This window comes from Falco cherrug, chromosome 7, assembly GCF_023634085.1.
Source record: "Falco cherrug isolate bFalChe1 chromosome 7, bFalChe1.pri, whole genome shotgun sequence".
Lineage (NCBI taxonomy): Eukaryota > Metazoa > Chordata > Aves > Falconiformes > Falconidae > Falco > Falco cherrug.
In genome coordinates, this window is record NC_073703.1 from 19113388 (window position 1) to 19139337 (window position 25950).

The window sequence follows — 25950 nt, forward strand, 5'->3', positions numbered from 1 at the left end:
AAAAACCAACAGTAAAATCACAGGAGATCCTCTCTCACAGTAAGAGCATTTACATAAAATGTCCAAGCTAAGCTATACATCCTTGTCAGCAAAAGTGACTCGTTTTTCCACTGTGCAAACTAAAGCTGAAAATGCTTCTGATGTGTGGGTTAATCAGACCCTGTTTAGAAGGCCATCACACTTCTCTTCCGAAAGTCTTGAAACTGTGACTTTAGCGTCACTGAATTTTTCTGTAAGTCGAGTTTGTACTGAGGCATTATCAATGTTGTAAAGTTCAGCTATTCTATTGCTAACATAAATGGTGTCTAAAACACCCTCTAAAGAAGTTGCCTTCCTTTCTGAAGTAAAAGACCATTTTAGTGAAATATCCTATGCCAGTATGTGTGTTTAGGATTAAAATCTCTTGATTTTTCTCAATTAAATTCAGTTTCGGAAGCAGTGTTTACGGAATGCCCGTTCCAATTCATCCAGTGCTTGCTCAGTCTACACACTGGACTTGTGATCACAGACCCAGTTTCCCATTTACACAGGCCAGCTGTGTGTCCTGCACTCACTACAGTGAGTCCACACAGGTCCCTCTCCTCTAACATACTTGCTACACTCATGGGTCCACTGATCTGTTCTCTGAACACTGTACTAATACTTATTTAAGCATTTTAAGCTCCTGAAATTGAAGTCTGACAGACTGTCACACCATATTTTTCCACGTAGCACCAATACTCTACAACCAAAATGTGCTTTAGAGGAAAGTACAGCAGTAAACAAAGTGAGGTTGTAATGCATAGCTACACCTCATAAACAGTTTACATGTTTCTTCCACAATTATTTGAATTCTGTTAAAGCTCTTCATAATGCTCTCCTAACGGTATCCAGTCTCTTGCAAAGTTTCATACGACCTGCTGTTCTCCAGCTAATTCCTTATTATATAGAAATCACTTGAGGGAAGAAACAAGGGAAGACTGTTCCTTCTGAATTTCTGATTTTGATTTCTGTGAAAGCTTCCACAATTTGGCATGTGTGCTGACGTATAACTAAAGATTTGGTATCTACTCAAATTTAAAGACTAACAACTTTTAAATATATCAGACTAATACATCCTATAAAGTTCATACATCCAGGACAAACACCTTGAGATGCTGCACACGTGAAGACCATTGTTCGATTTTTTTATATCGAGATATACATCAGAACCAAAATACACAACTAGGTTGACACTAATGAGAAGCAGTTCAAGAATAGGCACACAAAAATTACTCTGGTATCTCCTAGAACAAGATCTCACTGATTTTACTTTGTTTAAAAAAAAATAAATAAAAATTGCTTCCAATACTACCTAGAAAACCTAAGGGTTCTGCAGTGTAGTACTACTACAAAATTCAAACTGCACAGTTGTAAGCTCTGTTTATATACAGCAGAAATACTTCTGGCACTTTACTGCTCACTCATACCTGTCATAAATAAATTCATCCAAGTAATACAACCTCTGTCTAACAAAAGAAATATTTTTTTATTTATTGCTCATGTCTTGCTCATCAGAAAGACAGCAAGACTAACTGAAGTGACATGGTACGCTGTTTATATTGAAAAAAATAAATTAAACCATACCTACCAAATGTGAAAAGTTGGTTATGAGATTTTTATCTACTTGCTGCCAATTTAAATGACATAATTTCTAATTTTCTTCTTTGTACCTACCTACAATACTTTACCTCATAATGCTGATGGTTTGCATATAATTACCTGAAGGGGCTCCAACCCAAGCCAGACCAAGGACTCCATCATCAAAATCACGGTCTGTAAACACATAGGCCAAGCAATAATCATCATGATTCTGTTCCGAGTTCAGTTCCAGAAACTTTTCCACACCAATATTAGGAAATCTGAAGGGATTGGAAGAGTCCTTCTCATCTACTGTTGTGTTTATCTAAAAGTAAATTGAAACAAACTGTAAGACAAGATTCACTTTCACTTGCCTTGTAAATACCAGCTAAGAGGCCTGCTGTTGTCAATACCTTGTTATGTTAAATAAAGATGTGGCTAAAGATTTATAGGCCTTGACAAATTACAGCCCCAATATTTGGAAAACCAGGTTCTACAATAAATTAAGAACTGCATTTGTGTAGTAAATCCCCCCTCTCTTATTTCTTTTTCCTTTCCATCAGTAGCAAAAAGTTTGTATTTATCCTCTTAAATCATCACTTTTAGCAGGAACTTTCAACCTGGAGAGCCACTATTTCATGATTAAAGCACTTGCAGAGCAATACAGTCTATTTGCCTCACAGTCAACACTGCTGAAATATAAGAAGTTCATTCCAATAAAAACTGATTACAGCTTAACAGCAGAAACAGCAGGCTTTTGACAGTAAGCACTAAAATAAATGTGTTGGGGAGCTATTTACTACAGAGACACCTGTGTTATGAAATTACTAACAATAAATGGTTACAAGTGAACAGCAAAAGGACTTTTAAAAAAACCCAAAAAACAGACAACCAGCCTCCCAGCAATATCAGTGAAGCTAAAAGTGTTTCCAACACAACTTACTCTTATTCGTTTCACCATGAAGCTGATGTTACGGATTCCTGAGAAATCTGTTGACTGGTAAATTGTGTCAATAGCTTTAACGTGGCTGGATATCTGCAAAAAACAAAAGTACCTACAGTTCAAAGTTCTGTGCACTACGCTATAGCTAATCTTAAAAGCAACAACTGCAAGGCCTATACTTTTACATACAAGATACTGTGCCACATGAACTCCAACAGGCCTTTTTAAATCCAGTGCTGAGTAAATCACCACATAACCTAGTACCAGCATTGCCAGCATACCAGATTACAGCAAAGTATTTTTTTGTTTGTCTTTTTTTTTTTTAAACACATAATTCTATCAAGCATTCAGATACTTCTTTCTGATACTCATTAGACTCACTGCCACAGTAAGATAGCACTTTTTTGTATTGTATTTGTAGTGCTGCATTTCTTTTTTTTTGTGCAACAACTTACTTGTTAGAGCATTATTCTTTCATTTCTGGTCGAAAACAAATGTGAAAAAATTGATCATTTATCTTTCCCAAGAGCACGCAGAAATGCTAACTCATCAAAAACCTGATTTTGAAGGTGACTTCAGAGCTTTAGAAAACGTTACTCAAATTGAATTACGTATGTACAATGTGATGAACAAACAGTAAAAGTCAGATTTGCAAGTGGTAGTGAAGCTTCAGACTTCAAGAGAAGTATAGCAATGTACCAGTTATATTTTTAGCAAACTATCAAAGAAAAAAAGCCACATGAACCAACCCTTTTTCTAGTTAATATTATATTGACAAATGAAAAGCACCTGCCTCCAGTGGCCACTGCTTTTTAACCTTCCACTACATCAGACTCTACAGGAACAGATCTCAGTGTCATTAGGTCACAGTGTTTTGAATTAAAGTTTCAAATGCAAAGCTATGCCAGTGTTAACACCGAGGCTTGGCAGGCTGTCAAACAGAACAGAAACTCTTGAGGAAGTATTATTTTTCTGAGTAGGAACAGAGAAAAGTCAGACTGCAAGTCTTGCTCTGAGGTGCTGAACAAACCACAGCTGCCATTATTAACTAAAGGAAGCACAAGTGCCCAGGACTTCTGTCACAGATACAGAGCATCTTTTTAGTGATGTTAAAAAAAAAAAAAAGAAAAAAGGTGCTGTTTCAGTAATGTCACGATCACTTGCATTCACAATAATGAAACGACATTCTAAAGTAAACAAGCAATAATATACACAATTAAGTTACATGAAATTTATCAGAAATACAGAAATAATGTACAAGCAGATAATTTAAAACAAAGGCATTGGAAATACCTGTGCAATTACAGCTTCCCTTGTTCCATAATGCTTGTAGAACAAATGATCTGTCTGAATATACAGCTGACACGTATTTTTTTCAGCCTGCGTGGCACGCTTTTTTCTTAAAAGCTGTGGACCATTGTTCTTGGGCTCTTCAACAGGCTTCTGCATATACACAGGAAACATTAATTTTGTACATCTACATGCTGCACTAGATTACCTAAAAATAGCGATGGATTTTTCTAAACATACTGCACTAACAAAACCAGATTTTCTTTCTTTTTCTTTAACCCTCAAAGCCTCATGAATCTTGAAATGAACTAAGTATGTTACAGCTAGTTTTCAAGTATACCATCTATTTTTAGATCTCATTTAAATCCTTCTGTGCATTTCTTTTCAAATTACAACAGGCATACAATGTGAAACACATTTTTTTCATTCATGTGATCTTTGTAATTTTTTCTTTTGCGTAACCCTTTTCTAAAATGAGCAAGCAGTTTGTAGATTAGGAAAAAAAACAGCACGGTAGGACGTAAATGCACCCTCCTTAACACAAGTTATTTCACATTGTAATTACCTTGGCCAGCTACCTGAGCAAACAGAAATACTGCTGTGTGGAACAAAGGGTACGCTAAACATGAAGTTATAATAATGCTCATTAGCCAGAGCAGTATCTGCTAACACATTTGCCTTATGGTATTCACTGGTTGATAGCCCACTCTCTCTGTAAAATTTTACAAGCAAATTTTTGGGAAGGCACGTTTTTGTTACCGACACTGAATTGTGTAATATTTTTGATAATTTCTGTAATCACAATGTAAATACAGTTTAAGTTGTTGATGCTATTTAACAAGCCATATCGTGTAGTTTTGTTGGCATGTACTTAACTGACACCACAAAATTATGCCAAAACTTGAAACATCTCGTAACACAGATAACACTAAAAGAAACTCAGTAATTTACTGTTGGGAGGGGAAAAAAAAATATTCCGAAATCATGACAAGTGGTGCAAACCTGAAAACAAAATAAATACAGGACTCTAAACATGTATTCCAAGTCCCTTCCATAGACCACCTACCTCCTATTACAGGCAACCTATAGCATGCTGTAACCCCTCCAGTCCTTTACTATGACGAGCAAGACCCTTCCTACTCACATCACTTCACTGCCCACTGAAAGCACTCAGATGTTACAAGCACGTTACATTAACATAATTTGAAAATCTAAAAGTTATTACTCTAAGGACCAATACAGTACTCAGAGATCAAGGCATCCTGAAACTCTTCCTTCTCAACTGCAATGAAGTATATTCATCATCTCAAGCTTGATTTCTGCATCCATCTAAAATTCCAGTTGTTGAAAAATTTAAGATCATGTAGGATTTGTTATGACTATGAGCTAGCATATCTACACTGCAGAAGCAATGAGAAGAAGGATTTAGAAAAATGATGTTAATAAGAAACCTCTAGGAATAATTTAAGTACTTCACAATGTTGAGGGATGACGACTGACCAAAAGTAGGAGAAACAACATACAAGTAACGGGAATTTATCACATTAATTTCTAGCCCACATAATCCATTAGCCTGTGTTATACCTCTGTTGTTGGTTCTTCTATACCAGTCATCTGGTACCTCTGCATTCTTTCAAATACTGAATGATCTGCACAACCTCCTTGTGGTCCATATTTGTGTGGGTATTCTAAAAAGAGGAAGGACAGGTTTCAAAATCAAAGAACAAGTGCAGAGTACAGCTGTATCACTGCAGATTATTCAGTTTGTGTCCAATATTGCTCACGTGGTTTGAGGGAAGCATTCTAAGATCCAAGCTTTATGCAGCTGTCTTTTTTTTTCATTAAACATTTCTACCAAGATACATTCTTAGTTTTACAAAGAGAACAAAACTGACAATTGCTTCTTAACATTGTTTTCTTTACAGATAACAAAAGAAATATGATGAATGATGACTAACATAAGAACAAAAGCTATAATTTACACATCTGTGCTGATATGCTTGAACTAACAGCAGCCTTAAAAAAAAAAATGAACTCACAATGGAAAATTATTAGAGATTAAGTATACTAAAGACTGCTTAGGTAAGAGAAAGGGTTTTTTTAATTCTACTTGGTAACCTCAAACTAAGAAACCTTGCTAACATCCTTAGAAGATTCTATTACTTCATTCACCTTCCATGGAATTTTTGAAAATTTTTTATATCATGCAACTTGACTACCAATACATAAGAACTGAAACTCTCATGAACCTTGGTTTCAAACTCAACTCTACAATTCTAGAATTATGAGCTTCCTAACAATTTTATTGACAAGGTAAAATGCACAATTTCCACTCTGGAAAATAAACAATACAATTAAGGACAACAGATCAGTGTGTGTATGTATGCATATTTAAAACTTTCATCTGTAAATTTTCGTAACCTGTAATTCTGTATTTAAAACTTACAAGCAAAGTAAAACAAGACTGAAAAGAAAAAATTTTCATCACCTCCATGCTAATTCTAAAAACAAACCCTGTAGTACTATCCAGGTACACATCAGCTAAACATTCTGGAGATGCAAACTAGCTCACGGAGATTATCATACAGTTGGCTGCTTACCAAGGGTAATTGTTTATGCAGATCTCCTTGCACACGTGAACGTGCCTCAGACACATACGGTTAGGTTTTGTCTGTTAGTACCTACTGGAGATTTGTAAGCAACTGGCACTTGCAGAAGCTTCCTCTGGAGAAGTACCGAAAGGAAGAGGTCTTGCCCCTTCAGCTTCTCTGCAGACTGGATCCCATTATAAACTGGTGCCCCAGTGAGAGATAATGGAGTACCAGCTACAGGAGCCACGTATGCAAGTATTTAGGGAACCAGTTTCTGTAGGGCAAACCATAGTTACACCATCACCTTAATAGGGTGTGGGGTTTGTCAGAAATGTGTAAACTTAACCAAGATTTGTTGGTGTTTTTTTTTTATTTATTTCTGTTTGTTTGCTGGGTGGTGGCGTGTTTTTTTTTTTAAGCAAGCATGGAGACCCAGAATCACAGAGTACACATACAGGGAATGCATACATATGGGTAGATTTATAAAGCCCAAGACCTGGCATCAAGGACCTGCTGTCCACATGATATGCATTTCAGGCTATTTCACCCTGGACTAGCTCAGCTCTAGTCTGGTTCTGCGGAGTCAAAGCCTGTTAGCAGCTGGAGCACAGCAGATGCACTCTGGTACAGTTTCAGCTAGTTGCCTTTAATTATCTTTGACTCTCATACCTGTTTCCTGCAGTCATACCATATGATACTGCTAAACTATTTCAATATACAAGCCCAATTTACCTCAGATTTTCTCCCTATATCATTAATTTCTAAACTTCATATTTCAATCATTGAAAGCTGGGGGAAAATTAAATAGCGAACATGAATTAAAAAAAAAAAATTGTGTATTTGGCATACAGCTGAAATTGAGTTCTGAAAAAACCCAAACCATTTAATATGAGTTTATGCTCCAAAATACTCCAAGACCAGATTCAACGGACCCACTGATAAACTTAAAAGGACTGATTAAGAAATAAAAGCAGTCTTCCAAACTTCATTCCTCTCCATCACACATAAGCAAGTATTTAAAGAAGTCATGTTTAACACTAGCTTTTTAAAACTAGTTAATAAGTTTAAATTACCTCATTTGTCATTTAACATTTCTTTTTCAAACTGGGTCCTTTTCCAGTTTTTTCCATAAAATAAAAATATTTTTCCATAAAAATAAAAAATAATAAAAAAAATTTCCATAAAAAAAAAATTTTCCATAAAATAAAAGTATTTTATTTCAACTGTAAACTTTGTCTAGTGAGAAAGAAACAGATATAATAAACACACTTCTTGGCAAAGAAAGTTTCAGCCCAAGAGTAACTGAAAGAGTATAGTTGGGTGTAAGCAGTTATTTATTATCTCACTAGCAAATTAATTCTATCTACTCTAAAGATCCAAGTACAGCACTGTATGTCAAAACTTCTTCCCAGTCTGAATTTTAGAGAAGCTGCTCCAACACACCACAAAATCACTTCTTCTTTGGTCAATTTTATGCCTACTCTGTTTTGACTAGTGTTTGCCAATGAGATTATTAGCAAAATCTTGATACTGTGTGGGAGGTAATATACTTGAATTCTAATAAGGTTTTTTCTTTAAATTAAAAACACCTTTTCAGAGGTAACTACAATGTGAAAAAAATCCTAGACCTCTGAAGAAAGTGGTATTTTCCTTTCACTGTTTTACAGAAATGTTCATGAATTACTGTTATTAGAGCCTTTCAAGTTCACTTAACGATTTTCTGTGTATTGGTTTCCCACATTTCAATGTCTTAATGCCACACAAATACCATTTTTGAACTGCTGTCTCATCACATTCCTCCCATATGGCTAGCCCTAGCACAGTGTCAGAAGGATGAAGGGCGAGAAAAGGACAAAAATGCTTATGCTGTGAGCCACCTCACCCAATTTGATTAGCAACGTAGTGGAACACAGCTTTGCTGTAACCAATATTAAACAAAAAGCACCACTCACTGCTGGGGTCATCTTTACTCTCTGGGATCCCGTTTACTGTCACTAGACTGGAGTCAAGAGCAGAGAATTAGTGGTATGATCCTTTCCCTTCTCTATCTCCACCACTTTCATTTACTCCCACCATAGCATTTAAGAAAAACACTCTCCTGTATTTCACCTATTTAAAATTCTCATTACCCACTACACGACCACACCGCCGACCACTAACTAGTATCTGTGACAAAAGCACGTTACAGAAGGGTGGGAGTAACAGACATTGCTGCCTCACCATCAGCGCACTCCATCTATATAAACCCACCCTGACTGGAAAGCAGCTCCTGCAGGTGGGAACTGCAGGAATCCACAAATATTAACTGGAAACATGACGGCACAGCGTATTTTGCACCAGCACAAAACGCCGTTTCCTGCTATCACCACACTTTTACTCATATTCTGTTGCATTATGACAACTGATGGAACAGTACTAGAAATAAATGCTTTCAGTGCATTACACAAAATAATGTCTTTGCTCTGTATCTCGTTTCCCAAAAAGGTTAGGAAATCCCTTAACACATTTTCAACACTACCTGCCTGCAATGCAAACAAATACTTCTCACTTCAAAAGCAACAGTCTAGCAAGAAACACTTTAAAAGTGTGACAGTTAAAATCATAAAGAATTGAACATGAAACCATTGGCAACAGCAATTGCCAAGGTTTTGCATGTGCCGGAGAAGACAAATCTCCCGTGGACAGAGTTGAATCCGCCCTGCCAAACACGGGAGGCAGGTAAGATAGGATGCTTACTTTGGAACCATGTCTAGCTTACAGAGAAAGCTGCACACAGAACCTTCTTTTGACAAACACTGTGCTACCCCCAAACTGTGAGGGCACTGTTCCCTTTTCATCTTTTGAGGCTTCCTCTTTCTACCATCCCCTGCAGTAGCTCCATTTCTGGAACTAAGCAGGAACTACACTGTGTCAGATGACTGGGACAGTTTTTGACTTGCATCGCACAAGTCTGGTTCATGCTCCTGTGATGCTTTTCAGCGCTTTGAGCGGCGCATCCTTCTGCCAGCTCTTTGGGATCAAGAGCTTCTTAGCCTGTCCCTAGCCACAACCCTGCGAGGTGATCAAGGGAAAACACGTGCTTTTAGCATGAAACAATGGCTCACGGTGAATGCAGAGTTGAGGAAAAACTAGAAGTCTACTTTCCATCAGATCTATGAAAGAAAGAGTTTAATTACAGGATCAATTTTCTAACTAGAGAAAATCCCCAGACAAAACACTTTTTCTTTTCCCATGTTGTCCACTTTCCCATTTTCCACTTTCAATTTTTGTATACCCTGACAGAATGTTAAAAACCAGTAAACAACAATAATGTAATAACAAATCTAAAAAACAAAGTTTGTCATTTTGTACTTTCTGCCAGCGGTATTCTAACTAGATGGCAGATCATTATTAGTGATACATCAAATCCAGATGCTTGAAATAAGGATTTTTATCATTTTAAAGGAAGGCACTGCCTACCACAAAGAAATACCTGACCATATGATTTTTTTTCTTCTGCTTGTCAGTAAATAGTGTGATCTGTTAAGCATTTGGTTAGGTGCTTAACAGATACTGGATTTCAGCATCTGAGGCAAGGATATGACATCAAACTTCCATTGAAAGTGATGAAAATTCAGTTCTTCAGCCGCCACAGAGATTTGCCCAATACTAGCAAAAGCAGTGGTGTCACAACAAAATTCAAATTTAAGCAGGTACAAAGCAAAAAAATCCTTGTTACAGATTTCACTCTAAGCAGCCTGTCGCACTGTGCTCCTCCCATGACAACTGCCAAGTAGACCTTCATTATTAAATCTACAAGCACAATATGAAAAAAAAAAAAAGAAACCAAGTTCTCACTAATAATAGAGTCTGCAGTGGCCAGTTCATTCAGCAGATAGGGCTTTGCGAAATTACAAAATACACTTTCTGTTCTCAGTTGTATAGATCTTCCAAGACCACAAAGACAACGAAATGACCACGTTCCTTTTCCTGAAGGTCTGAACACGATTTTCACGTCTACTGTTGAGCTGAGAAAATACATATTTTGTATTTTACAGTATGAACTCAGGGATTCATTTGAAGCATATATGATTTAAATAAAATAAATACAGTTCCAATGAAGTCCTAGTCCTTAAAGAAAAGTTTCCAAAATACTTTAATGAAAAAAAGCAATTTGCATCTTTCTAGCACTAAATTATATATCAGTTTGATCATGAGTGTTTTAGAAATTAAAATCATTCAAGTTGTGTTTCGAGTCATGAATAGAAGGCTGCCTTCCACTGGTCACCACATCCACTGTAACAGACAAAAGCTGCCTTATAAAGTTGACAATATAATCCCCATTTACAAAAAAAGCTTTTGTTTAGCTACTGAATAAGAACTCATTGAGATGCTAATCATATATTGCATTGTGATTTCTGAAAAGCACTAAAAGGCATATTGTTTCAAAAGGCTGCAACATGGCTGATCAAAAAAACGTACCAAATTAAAGCAAAGACAACTTCTTCCTCTAGTCTCTCCTGAGTTAGAAATTGAGTGTTTTTGTTGCTTTTGCCCTGTTTAAGAACACTAGTAGTTTGACTCTATTTCACAAGAGTTTGCTTTATATTAGAGCAGTAAGAAAAGATTTGCATGGTTGTTTTTAAGCTTTTACAGTAGCTTTAAAAATAGCTTTTTTTTAGTTGTCGGGAGTTTTTTTGGAGCTGTAGTTCAATGCAAAAATAGCTCTCATGAAAGGCAAAAAAATTTTAACCTCAAAAGCACTATTCAGAAAGTGACAGAAGCAGTTGTGTACTTCAGATATTTCAGACCACAGACATCCTAGAGGCGTCTAACATACCAATGAAAAAAGTTAAACTAGACAATCAGAACACATGCACGACGGACTCCAAGTTGACATCACCCCACAGGAGTGGCACGTTTTCAAACAGTGCTGCTCAGACTTCGCTCCAGGGTGGGATATTTTCAACCCTGCTGAGCAAAAGCAGCAATGTTCACTCACTTGGGGATTTGGAAGCCATACTGTACTGTTGCTTTAATGTGGCTCTCTGGAATAGATTTAGACAATCCTCTCTGATAATCTGATTGTTTCTACCTGATGGTTTTGATGCACTAGATTCAAGAGGAAAAACTGTGTAAACCAACATACCATCACCTGAGTAATTTAAAAAACTCCGTATCCTGCTCCCGTTCACTTTAATAAGACATTGATATGAACCAATTTCATCATTAGTTTTTTCCAGCTCTCAAGCAATCCATTTACTCCTCCAACACAGGCAACTTCTACAAAACAGCAATACTAACTTGATTTTATGAAAAAAAAAATAAAAATTATTTATCTGCTCCTTTAAGGTACAGTTCTATTTCTGTCGTTACTTGATAACAGCAAAGAGACTATTTTTAGTCACCCACTATTTACAGCATAAGGAACTGGGACACAAGACTATCTTCTTGCTTGTCTTACCCCTTCAAAACTGGGCAAATCATTAAACTGCTTTACGTCCCTCTACTTCCCTCCTTCCCCTCTTTTCTACAACAGGGTTAATAAAACCTTTTGTAAAGCAGACAGTGACTTATTTACAGCAAGTGCTACATAACTGGTAACTTTATTCCCACCACCAAACAGTGAATTGAACTGTTCTGTGAGACCTAAAAAGATTTTAGAAGTACGCACATATTATTCACAGAATTGCTGTTGAAAAGACCTATCTTACGGTTTCACACCACGCTCTTGTAATTTTTTTTATTACTTTTCCCCACTACTCTTCTGCTCCAGCAGCAAACCCTGTAACATTCCAAGAGCAGCTAGCCAGGCACACTGCCTTATCAGACTTCCACCTGCAATGGGCTGTAGAGCTGAAAATTAAACACATGCTGCAACTTCTCCGAGAATCAAAAGCAGTACGTGGAAGACTATCCTATGAAGTTAACGTTATTCTCAGATACAGGTCTTGTAAGTACCAGGAAGATACACATTTAGTCAGTCAGAAGTAGCTCACAATGTACATAATATTCAATAACTGCATTCATTCAGAAACTCTTTAAAATTATGCAACTTCTATTTGATTTTGGGTTAGTAATCATATTTACAGAATGGGGTAACAGGAAGGACAAACCTATCTGCTAGCTCACAGCAATTTTAACATAAAGACAGCACACATACTGCCACTGAATGTAAAATACAGCTGTATTCCAGAAGCTTTATTCAATTAGAAAAAACCAAACAAAATTTGTTGAGTTTTTAGCAGAGAAAGCTCATTTCTCTTCACTGCATTCATTCAAGCAAGTGACCAGAGAATTATGCAATAACCCTGTGTTTTTCACCAGCTTACAGCTCAGAGAAAATGACAATACATAAAGCCAAATCACAACCAGAGATGATCTTCATCTGTCTTCCTATTTTTGACATTTATTTTCGCAATACAGTTTCATTATGATGTACTTAGAAAATGATTTACACATACATCATCATGAAAATGGTTCAAGTAATTTCTAGGGATCTAACCCAAGATTCTCCACCTAATTGCAAAGAGATTTCAAACTCAAGTCTTCTAGGAATTGCACAATGGCCTGACGGAACAAGTTTTTAAATGAAGTTATAGTTTAAATCTATTTTTAAGCAAGACTGAAGTCCCACATAAAGTTCGCTTGCAACACAAAATTTGCTAGCTTCAATAACCAAAAGGTAGCCCTCAGGTGACTCTGCCAATGTCTGCTTGGAAAGACTGAAACTCAGAATCACAACTTCACTGCACTATTTTTGGGGTTCGGCATAAAGTTACTTGAGCATAAAATAAAACTGATTTCTATTACAACTGAAGACTGTTCATACATAAAAAGACAGGCAGAGTGCAGAACTTTGATGCATCAGTTCTGAAGATATAGAAGTATTCCATGGTACCCTCTCATCCTCCTGGGCATTTACAACTACAGCTTCTGAGGCTATACTCTTCAAATTCAAGTAATATGAATTCTCTGGATGTTTCCATCAGCTACTGTGTAAAACGGGACATACTGGGCGCCACCACATATTCCAAAGAGGTCTCTGAAGGCATCTGTGACCTATGCATGCAGGGGAAGCTTTAACTTCCCACAAGTACCATCTTCACTAGATGTCAGTAAACACCTAGTGACTTGAACTTCATTTTATTTTCCAAATCACAGGGAAGAACAATCAGTACAGAGCACTTTAGGAACGCATTTTTCAAAAGAAACTTGTATCCACTGAGCATAAAATACACTGCTTATACACTTGAGCCCGACTGCCAAGGGTTTCTTAAAATGGCAGAATAAGGAAGACTCGCTTTGGTTTGCCATAGATCTCTTTCACACCATAACTGTATATGAACCACTTCAGGTTAACATAATTCACAGTGTCATATCCAAGCCAAAGCCTCATTTGATGCTTACAAATGGCTTACAGATTTTGACATTTAATAAAAAAAAATATATATTTCATCCATAGCACAGAATGGAAGTACTCACTGATATCATCTTCATGATAAATTACAGAGTGGAACGGTAGAGTTTTGTCCTTAATATATCTTTCTGCTGGCTCAATATAAAAGGTCCCACTGTGAGTTTGGATGAATCCTTCAAATTTTCCATCAATAACAGACCCATGGGTAAGACTTCCCTGCTCACCTGTTGAAAGAAAAAGTGCATTAGATTTTTTTATACCTTTTTAAAAGCTTTCAGTCCTGTGCAAACTTCAAGCATACACATTACCCAAGGTGTTAAGCAGATAATGCTAAAGTATGATACTTGCATTAATTATCCTGATTGTGCACCAGTTCCCAAATGGAAACAACCTATATGAATTATACGGTAATAAGATTCTGGATAACAGTAGCACGACATTCTTCCAGAAAGGTTGTGTCTGAATTTTTAGAGCAGACTATTCAACATTAAGACATACAGTTATCCCAAAATCATAGTTAGTAAGCCCAACAGCTTCCTAATCAGGTGCGTAAATTACATGTTTAAAAAGCATGAGCAACTCAACTCTGTAGTTTAAAGCTGTCACATATACAGCATTAATCCTATATACAAGATCTGTCCTTATACATATTATAATATATACATTATTAAGAAAAAACCCAAAACCATAAACTAAACTTGGAAAGCTTTCAAAGAAAGATTTCCCTATATTCAAGACACTCATTTTTTCTTCAAGCATAAGCCTCTTAGAACTGTAGCTAGGTTTAAATGTGGAATGGAGTGAATTTGTGTTTGGAACGGTCACAATCTGGAAAAGCACAACTATCCAAGTTAGTAAACAGCAGTAAGGAAAAAACCAAAACGTTTTCTGAAATATTTGCACAAAGTAAGAAAAAACACAACAAAAGACACCCCACCCTCACACCCCTTGTAAATCCTCTGACCCACCTAAGCCAACTGGCAGATTGGTCTACCTACATGCATATAAAGTGCTAAGTGAGTATAGTTCACACTTTAAAACTGTCACTTCAAGACTGTAGGACATTACTAACAGAGTTAGATTCCTTTCAGAACCAGACTGTATAAAAAGAGTTAGTGTATCTTTATCCTTCTCTCTTCATGTGCTTAATTCCTTAATTCTCCTTCCTTGTTAATCAGTTTTATCTTTTGTATTTACTGAAGTTGGGTATATTACCCTTAATGATGGTAGCATTATATTCCTTAAATTCCTTTAAACTAACAGTACCTGACTTTTTGTAATGCAGCTCCTTCCTATTTTTTTTTAAATGCATCAGACTTCTATGAAGAATATGTTCATAAACAGAGCTGAACTTCAAGTTCTATGGATATGAAAATTATTAGGTAAAATACTCATTTGTTAAGTGTGATTCACATGACAATAAAAGCAGATGGAGTTTAAATGCATGTAGATGTATTATAGAATTTTAATAATGAAGATGACCTAATCATACAGATATTCATTTTCCATATGTACTATTAAAAAAGCTCCTGTTTAAGATGACTGCACTTCAGTCCATTTTAAAGGATTGTACTTACCATAAATGTGTCCAGTGTAAATATGGGAGGTATCATAATCAATTACTTGGTTTGATATTTCTACTTTAAAGTCATCACTGAAGAGAGATGTATCTCTCTTCATTCGAAGGTTGAAGTGTCTAAAGTGAATAAAAAAAAGATGGTAAATTGGCTTTGAGCTGCAATTACAAGAGCACTAAGCAAAATACTTCTAACCAACACTTTCTTGCAAACAATTTGCAGACCATTTATCTGTAGAAAATGTTTATACCGTACATGAATTAGACCATAGCCTAGAAGGATTTTCTTAAGCAAGATTTAGAAATTTTTTATAAAACTAGCTAAATTTATGAGATTTAAGCCAGAAAATAGGGTTACACTTAAATGCATAAATCTAAAATGCTGACTTGACTATACACTTGTTCAGAAGACACAGACATAGCTTAAGAGGAAAGGCAGCTATTTTACCTCACAGCACTGTGAAGCAGAAGAGATAAGAACAACTACCAGCTTATTTTACTTTCATCCCAACATTTAAGTAATGTAAATGAAATGTAGGTAAGCTAATTACTGTTTCAACTAAAACTCAAGAAGTAAGTTGGGCAACAACATTTAATAAGAAAAACTTTTAAATTGGTTGAGTTACATGCACAATTATGTGGCCAACTCCACTCACTGAATGCTAATGATAGAGTTCACTTGTCACAGGGAAAGCTATCATCCATTTGTGCTAACACCAAAATAACCAAAACAATTAAGCACCATGGCACAAAGTAATTTAAATTTCACTACTTTTTAGTACAGCTGAAGCATATACAAAATATATCTTCAGCCTTCACTTGCACATTAAATTATATGTCACTACAGTTATAAGTATTTCAAAACAACTGTACATTAAGATGCAAAATTCAAGGTCAAAGAAAAAAGTCATGCCTTTACCTAAAACCCACTGAGAGCTCTAGTGATTCATGTTGACTATTCTGTAATGCAAACAGTATTTCCCAATCAAACTATTTATTATTGTTGCCACAGTGTTAATAAACCTTCAAAGCGAGTATTCTCCTCTGGTGATGTGTTAGAGATATCTAATACAAAGGTAGGAAATTCTGGGATGTGGCTGGTAAATGGGGAAGGTTAAACTTCAGCAGTTCCCTGTGACTCTTGGGCTTTGCGCCAAGCTAACCAGTGCTCATATTATAATTTCAGTATTGATATATTTTCTGAGGGCAGATTCCCCTGTTGAAAAGGAAGAAACACCTCACTATAGATGCGCTTGGGTGCTACAGTCACTGAGGAACACACGCCAGCTAGCAGTTAACAGTTATCCACACCCAGCTAGAAAGGCATGTTTTATGATAGATAGCTAGTTTTTATAATATCAGAGAGAAAAAGTAAGAATTTTTCTTCTTTAAGTTAGTCTCTTTACTAGCTCTGTAAAACTGTCTTTTGGTAACACAGAGGTTCATGAGGATGAGGAGATAACATGAACAAGCAACCCAGTAAAACATCACAGGACAGAATGCTACAGCGTTATGCAATACATTTTTCTAGGGGGGGGAAGAAAAAAAAAAGAAAAAAAAAGAAAAAAAAAAAAAGAAAAAAAAGACTTTAAGCCACCTTGTGTGACTTTTCTGGGCAGAAGTCAGAAATGAACAGTCAGGAGCGGAGAGGGGGAAAGACCAGCACTGAACAAGAATCTGAAGAAATTTATTCAAGTCCTTCAAGAAGTTCTACTCGTTTTGGTTATAACACACTGCTCAAGTTGTGACACAGATTTGAACTCCATTTTAGTCTGAGCTTTCCCTGCGACTGAGCTCTCTAGAGTTACTGAAGATGGATCAGACTCTCTTCAAGTGCATCTGAACTAAGTTACATGACAAGAGATCCTGGATCCTTTAGAATAGCTCTCCTCCCTTCTTTATATTCTTTCTGAATATTTAAAAGGACTTCTTACCATAAGAAGTCTCCAACTGAGTCTGTGATGAACGGAAGTATCTACTAACCCCAGCAAGAGCACCTACTATACCTAAAATTACTTTTTCCTGGTGAAAAAAGTAGGCTTTCTGAAAAAAACCCCACACCACAATCTATACAACACTTCTCACAGAAGTGCAAAAAAGTTACTTCAAAATTAATTTTTCCTGGTTGTATTCACGTAAGTTTCACATAAAATTGAGGAGCAATTATTATCTCTAACACTCAATTGCATCAGCAATTTCTTTATTATTTATTTTATTAGACAATGCAAGACTTCTAGCCGCCATATATGTCAGTGGAGTGGGGGATAAAGACATTATCTCAGAGTTAAATGAATAATTTAGCAAGTTTAGCCTAAAAAACTACCAAGTAGATAGATGAACTAGCCCTAGGCCTCAATCGTGAAGCTATCCAGGGTATCCTTTCCTCAACTGCCAAGGCATCTACATTCTCATCCTTACAAATTAGCGTGACATTCAGCATTGTGCTTCTGGACTATCACTGCTGACTATTGCCTGATCGCCATTTCAAGTGGGTTTGGTGTTTTGCCTGGGCATCCTGCACCACGGAACGGTGCTTTTGGAGGCACAAGGGGAAGCTCAGCAGAATCTACTGAAGCTGGGAATAGGTATTCCTTCTGGGAAGGATACCCCTCCATCAATATCACCCTATCTGTCACTTCAAAATGGACTGTTAGAAGTTATACGTACAAAATAAAGTTTCAGTACTTTTAAAATTAAGAAGCCTGTATTTATTCTCCTTTCGTTTTCCCCCCTTCTTACTTTCTCCACTGGTACATAACTTAACAGTGTAAATTCTAACCCATGCTGTCACTTATTTATTAAGAAAACCAACTCTATTTGCAGGATTAAAGAACTATTTCAAATACAAAACAACACAGTTGTTTTTCACAATAGCAATTCTCTGATCATTTGATTTATTTTGCTTAAACCATTAGATAACCTGATTGTGTCTTGGCTATTTTTAGACAGGTCTTTTCTTGGTCATTCAAACATGCTCAATGGGAACAGGATTATCTGTCTGGACTGTTCACCCTTTTAACAACAAGAAATGAAGTGACAAGTCTTCCTTCAGTTCTCCCCCACCAAAAAAAGGGAGGGAGAAAGAGGCAACCTTGCAGGGGGTGAAGGGGTGGTGGAGAACAGGCATCTATTTGTCTCCTCTTCCGAGGAGACATAAACCCCCATGTACATAAACATGTAAACATAAACCCCCATGTATTACATGAAACCTACAGCAGACAAACTAAATTCCATTTTTATTGTTACGCAGAGACATGTGAATGTACTACTAACAAATGTCAATGACATCAGCTGCCCTGAAAAGATGCCAGCGTGTAGGTGGGGAGACTCCAAATTGTAATGACTGAATCAAACAAATGGATAGTTGGCAGTGACCCCCTAGAAAACCCAGCTCAACACCTTAACTTCTCAGCGAGAAACTTCCAAAGACCCTACAAAATCCATTCCAGTATTTCACCCAGTGTAGAAGTTCCCCTAAAATTTACTCTAGATTTCTTTAAGGCTAGTATTTCTCCCCCTTTCTGGAAAGGAATATAAGCTAGTCGCTATCCTTCTCAAAGTGATGTGGAAGAGAATGCATCTTAGTTTCCTTTCCTGGCTTAAATCCAGTAACTTCATCAATTCTTTGGAGGACTGGAGAGTCCAGAGAAGTTCAAAGAATTTGTCTGTATCATTTCTAAATATGTTTTCTAAAACTAGCCATAATGGAAGAAATACGAAGCCTCAAATAAGCCTTTTGGTAATTACAATTTTTATAGCATGCATTGAATTCTCTGTGCCAGCACCTCTGTCAGTATAAACTAAGCTATTCCCTGGCCTAGCTACCCACCAGGCAGAAGATTAACTATTTCCAGAAAAATAATGCTGCTTTATTTAGACACTTTCTACCTTGCTTAAGACATTTCCCAGCAGTAGTGCTCTCTAGAATAGAATCAAATCAACTAAGACTACGTTTTGACCTCACTTCTATGTTTCTGTCTTACATGTATCTGAAAACTGATACATTAAGAGGCTGTTACTTGGTGACTGCATGGTTGCTTGTATGGTTGAAGACTGTATTTTTGGTAAAACTGTTTATATTTTTATATAATCTGCTTTGATAATAAACTACATCTTATTCATTAATGGCAGTACCCTAAAGACTATCAAGAGGTAGATTTTTATTTCACTTTAGCTTACCTCAGGGGAGACTATGTCAGATTTGCAAGTATGTAACATAGCAACTAAGTGATAATTAAAGAAAAAAAAAAATAGTGGAGAGCACCACACTTTGCTAAAAGCCAATACCTTCCCATGGGGCTGAGTTGCGTCAATCCTATGCTCTAATCACAGAGCAAATACTTAAAAAAACAAAAACAAAACCCCCAAAAGCTGTGTGTCTATACTGACAGTACTTGGTAAAATGAACATAAAGGTATACGTCTAAGAGTTAATGCTTGATCTATTAATCCATTTCTTTTCAGTATGAATTACCCTCCAAGATCAGTGATTTTGCCATGATTGAATGTCCAGTGTACTGGGACACTGAGAGCAGTCTGCCGACTTTTCCAAAGCTGGCAGAAAAGGCCACTATCAGTGGTATGCAAAAGGGCACTTGGTGCTTTCCCTTTCCTGCCTTCACTCAGTCAAATTGCCGTAACCAGTGGCAGGCTAAGCAGGCAGGATCACTCTCTGACCAGGGAGATAGTTTTAAGGAGGGGGAAAAAAAAAAAAAAAGAAAAAAGAAAAAAGAAAAAAAAAAAAGGACAAAAGAAAAAGAAGGAGATGGAGGAGTTATCCCACAGCTGGAAGAAGTGGCTGGGAAAAGGAAACAGAAGGTGATGGGATGGCAGCAGTATGGGATGTGACTCCAGGACAAGGAGAGTCCGTTTAGGTTCATACTTTTCTTGGTAGGAACCAGAAAAATCATTTGTAGCTGTGCGTCCATGAGTCTCCCCACAAGTCAGGATCTAGACGATACTACTCTGCTTGAGATGCAAGCAGAAAGATGTCTTTCATCCTTACTTTTACCATTTAAGAAGTCAAAGTCTCTTTGAAAAATGGAAGGGGAGAATAATTTGGGCCCTTCTTTCTAACTGCTTCCACACAAGGCATCCCAAAATTTAAACTTTGTTCCCACAGACCATCAGACTCATTCCAACCCTGAACTATATTGAATAGAAGACAGTTTAACTCATAAGCCAGGTCTACAGAACCATCACACTTATGAACATACTTTTTATTAAAAAAACCAAACACACCACTATTTTCACTTACTGTTAAACTCACACAACATATTCCATCATCATTTAACTGACAATTCCCCATGGTCCTGCTATTGACACTAAAGAAAACACATCTTTGAAACAGCACGTGGTAGGGTCTCCATGTTTATAATTCTTTCTATTACGCACCTAGATGCAGATAGAGGGCATCATCCTCTAGTAAGTCTTTATCTAAAACCCTATCTCTACAGCATTGCAATGCTCAGCAATTCCAGCTAGAATGCTTGCAGCTTATGTTTATTTCCCATCAATACCTCTAGGGTGGCACCTGCAATTGTTCAGAGATTTCTTTCCTGACCTTCAGAAGTCAGACTTGCTAAGCTTGTTATTCTAGAAGTACACAGCTAAGGATGTAGCCTTCATCCTAAGCGATTTGCCACTGAATATTTTTGATATACATACCTGCAAACACATAAGCTAGTTCAGATAACAGAAACCATCCAAGCAGGGTTTACAAGTAGCTACACATCAGCTCTAAGAAAGTTAAGTATCTCTCTGTCCTGAAGAGTACGGTATACAGATTTTAAGAGCTAAATAGTCTTTACCCAGGGTTGATTTTTTTATTCTTCCTCTTTCAGTAAATCTTCTTTGGGAAGTGCAGATTCTGTCACTTGTTCTCCTGCTTATCCAAAACAACCCTTCAGTTTGTATTTACATAAAGCTGATTATTTACATGCAGTGCCATGTTGTATCAATTCAAAAACATGAGATCAAAAAGAGAAAACATGTTAAGGATGCGCTAGAATAAAATCACAAGGCATGAAAGTTACTACATAAATTCAAACTAAGAAACTAGTTTAGAAAGAAGCTTTCTTACTGAAACAAAGACATACAAAGAAATCTGCCAGCTGATAACATGAGCTCATATGAAGCACATAGCCTAAGTACTTTCATTTACGTCTACAGCTTTTCATTTTAAGAACATGGCTTTTTGAGAACATTGTTACATACAGGAAAAAAAAAAAAGGTTACATGCAGTACCATGCAGTACTAATAGCAGCAGTGAGACTGATGCAGTGTTTTTACAGCTGTTCATTGATCAAACACTACTCTGAGCACTTGGACATCATCAGGCAAAACAACCTCAAGCGGAAGCTCACCTCACAGCATCTTCCTGACTCCTGGCATCCACCATCACTTTGGAAAGCACTGACAGGCACTTTAGCTGTCAAATTATTTGAAGCAATAATGACTAAATCTCTGTGCCCACTGGACTTGCCACATTAGGCACATACAAACTGTTAGCCTTTTTATATAGAACCACAAAGACAAAATTTCTTCTCCCTTTCCCTCCCCATACAAACCCATGAAGGATAGGATAATAAGATTTTTCTGAACTGCCTTCCCCTCCAAAAACTACCTATTATTATAGTTATTAAGTTACAGAGCAGAGGTGAATGCACTCTCTTTTGAATACACAGGGGTATGGTATGTACCTGTACTGACACAGAACAGTCAGCAAGAACGTTGTGGTGAATAAGAAAACAAGATAAGGAAAATGTCCAATAACCACCAGGGATCACTACAAATGACCAATATCACCGATTTTTAGCACAGTAGAAGCAAAGCTTGTGTTTTATCATTAGTTAGAACGTATTCAAGTTTCTGACTATCATAACCCAAACCTCTACAAGCATTCATGCAGACTGATCTGAAGATATAATTGTCCATTACATTTTGGAACACAGTAGAAGAAAGTTATGTACTTTCCAGTCCAGATGAACTGTGTAAGGTGGTAGAGGCTGAGGAATCTGCCATTCCAGTTGCACCGGCATAATCATCTAATAGTCCCATAATTTTGACCCTATATTGAGCTAGGTTTTAAGATTTGAATATGTTGGACTAAAAGAACCTGGACTTAGCAGCTGTGACTTGTAAGCCCAAATTAAAGCATAGAAAAGTGTTTTTATCAGCAAAGCCGGTATTTTTATATATCTCAGGTTTTATAGAACAACCTACCAATATTCAACAAATTAATGCTTTAATATTCACAAGCATAAACATATGAAAGGTCTTTTTATTTGTATGTGTTACAAAGAAGTGACGTTGCAAGCACTTCCTGTAATAGTTTTCCTATTATAGGATCATATATAGTCCATAAATTCCAACAAACATGTCTGATCTTAACTTACAGTATTTTTTAAAAATAAAATTTTAGATAGAAAACTAAGGAAAACTGTAGCTAGATGGCAAAATATCTGAAAAATTCTCAATGCATCTTTAATTTAGTAACAGGCAGTTGTTACCATGTGTTTAAGCACCACTTGAAAATGCAGCTGTTCACTCAAGTCACATAGGTAACCTTCAGAAGGGAGAGTCAGCAACTAAAAACGGGAAAGTGGAAGTGGGTATGGATGGGTGATTAACAGGGCAAACTAAGAAAAAATTAGAAAGCATATGTTATTATGAATGCATTAAGTTGACTGAGTGTGCAGTTAAACACTACACAGATGTAGTTACTGTTTTCTGAATGAAACAATGTCTCAGGAATTCACAGCTATGTCATTAGGTAAAAAGATATAGTTCAAAGAACATCAGATTTCAGGCAAGTTTTTCAAGCTCATTTTCAACCACTTGTGACCAGCCACCAGCGGGACGTAACTCCATCCACCACCACTCCTGAGGCTCAGCCACCCAGCCAGCTGTTAGCCCAGCATAAAGCACACACTTATCCAAGCCATGAGCAGCCAGTTTCTCCAGGAGATGCTGTGGGAGATGGTGTCCAAGGCTTTGCTAAGGTCCAGGCAGACACCAGCCACAGCCTTTCCCTCAGCCACTAGGTGGGTCATCCTGTCGTAGAAGGACATCAAGTTCATCAAGCAGGACCTGCCTTTCATAAGCCCATGCTGGCTGGGCCCGATCCCCTGGCTGTCCTGCACATGCCATGTGACGGTGCTCAGGAAGATCTGCTCTGTAACCTTCCCCAGCACCGCGGTCGGGCTGATGGGCCTCTACTTCCCCAGATCCTCCTTCCTGCCCTTCTTGTAGATGGGCATCACATTGGCTGATCTCCCATCTTCTGGGACCTCCCCAGTCAGCTGGGACTCCTGATAGATGACGGAGAGTGGCTTGGCGAGCTCCTCCAATGGCTCCCTCTGTGCCCTGGGTGGATCCCACCTGGCCCCATCGACTTGTGCGTGTCCAAGTGGAGCAGCAGGTCACTGACCGTTTCCTCCTGGGCTGTGGGGACTTCATTCTGCTCCTCCTCATCCCTGTCTTCCAGCTCAGGAGGCTGGGTACCCAGAGGGTAACTGGTCTTACTATTAAAGACTGAGGCAAAAAAAGTATTAAGCACCACAGCCTTTTCCTCAGCCTTTGTGGCAATTCCCACACCCCACCCCACCCTGTATCCAGTAAAGGATGCAGATTATCCTTGGCCCTCCTTTTGTTTCTAATGTATCTGTAAAAACATTTTTTGTTATCTTTTACAGCAGTGGCCAGCCTGAGTTCTAGCTGGGTTTTCGCCTCTCTAATCTTCTCCCTGCATAACCTCGTGACATCCTTATAGTCCTCCGGAGTTGCCTGCCCCTTCCTTCCAAAGGTGGCAAACCCTCCTTGCCCCCCCGACCCCACCTCGAGTTCCAGCCAAAGCTCTCTGTTCAGCCAGGCCAGTCTTTTCCCCCACCAGCTCATCTTTTGGACTGTAGGGACTGCCTGCTCCTGCACCTTGAAGACCTTCTTGAAGAATGCCCAGCCTTCCTGGACCCCTTGGTCCTTCAGGGCTGTCTCCCAAGGGACTCTGTCAACCAGGCTCCTAAAGAAGCCAAAGTCAGCCCTCCACAAGTCCAAGGTAGCCGTTCTGCTGACCTCCCTCCTTAATTCTCCAAGAATCTAAAACTCTATCATCTCCTGATCGCTACGCCCAAGATGCCCTCCAGCCACCACACCACCCACCCATCCTTCCCATTAACACTGTGCACTCATTACCTTTGTATGAACCTTCCCTGGACTCCAAGGGTACCTTAAATTAACTATATAAACTGGAAGGTGGAAGAGTTACGATACATAACCAGGGTTGTTTTAAAACTTCATATTCTGTCCAATTTGAAGCATTTGAGAAATAAGAACATTTTGTACCACTGGTGAAGCAATAATGTCAACTTATCTAAACTACAGTTTCTGATTCTAAAGAATTAATATATACCTACAGCTTACATTCAGCAATTTTAACTGCCCTGTTAAGCTGGAGTTTCAGCACTGAACAGTAGGCTGGTTTGGTTTAGCTCATCACATCTGCTGTAACAAGTTGTATTTTAAATTACCCAACTATAAAAGTTTGGAAAAAATTCTGTCCTTAACAGTACTGTGTAGCATCTAACTTTCAGATGAGGGTTAAATATTCATGCAGGGTTTCTCAGTGGTGGCATGTTATACACCCATTTGTAGAACTACTGAGTCTGGTGGGAAAAAAAGGTAGCTTTGAGTTTAATTGCATCATTACAGTATCTATTTCATTATTAAACAGCTATTAGCCCATGGTTAAATGGTCACATTAACTTGGTATAAATAAATAATATTTATTTTCATTTTTTCCTTTTTTAACAAAAGGGTACTATGAAACACAGTTCTTAAATCCAAACAGTCTACTGCAAAGAACAGATGCTACCTACACACTCATGAAATACTTGTAGCTGCCAGCAGTTTTGTGGACAATGCAACTAAGTTTGATGAATGCTAATCTGGCATATGTCAGCAACTGCCACGGAAAAGGCCAGTACTGCATCTTCCCTCTCACCACTTCTGCGTATTTCTGCACCCCTTCTTCCTACAACTAGTTTGCTTATATACTGAACTGAATGACTTACTAATCTGGCTGAACAATAACTAGCCAAATCACTCTCCCATCTTGACTGGCCACATGACCAACAGGTGCTTCCTCTGGCCCAAATGGAAAGATTAAGTTTATCAAGTACAAACTGGCACCAGATACAGCACGAGAACTGTTGTGGGCCAGCTAGCTTCATTTGCAGTTTCCAGCAACAAACAGATAACAGTAAATATTAGGACAGCTTTTCCATTGTTTCCTGGCTACAGAAGACAGCTGTTCCATCAGAAGCCAACTCAAAATTGAAGATTATCATTTCAGTACTCATAAGTAGCAGTTATTTAGTACCTTCATTAAGTTAAGGAGATGCAAGTCAGAAAGCTGTGTGCCAAGAAACCACCACACCTGGACAAAGTCTTAACTAACCATTTGATGTAAGGCCATTCAAAAACTCAGGTTTAAATTTTCAGTGTCTCAAACCTCATGTTGAATGAATGCCTTTAAGTTTCATCACTTGGTATTT

The 25950-nt window shown here is 37.6% G+C and overlaps 1 protein-coding gene across 2 annotated transcripts in view; it reads right to left on the reverse strand.

Moving 5' to 3' along the window:
* Positions 1 to 25950, reverse strand: part of ADAM10 (ADAM metallopeptidase domain 10) — a 51428-nt gene that overhangs the window by 11285 nt on the left and 14193 nt on the right. For both annotated transcript variants that reach the window (XM_055716270.1, XM_055716271.1), the window contains exons 3-8: positions 15400 to 15518; positions 13888 to 14046; positions 5417 to 5520; positions 3836 to 3985; positions 2543 to 2635; positions 1741 to 1924 (exon numbers count right to left, since the gene is read on the reverse strand). In XM_055716270.1, the coding sequence (XP_055572245.1) occupies positions 1741 to 1924; positions 2543 to 2635; positions 3836 to 3985; positions 5417 to 5520; positions 13888 to 14046; positions 15400 to 15518 (809 nt within the window). The remainder of the gene's footprint in view (positions 1 to 1740; positions 1925 to 2542; positions 2636 to 3835; positions 3986 to 5416; positions 5521 to 13887; positions 14047 to 15399; positions 15519 to 25950) is intronic.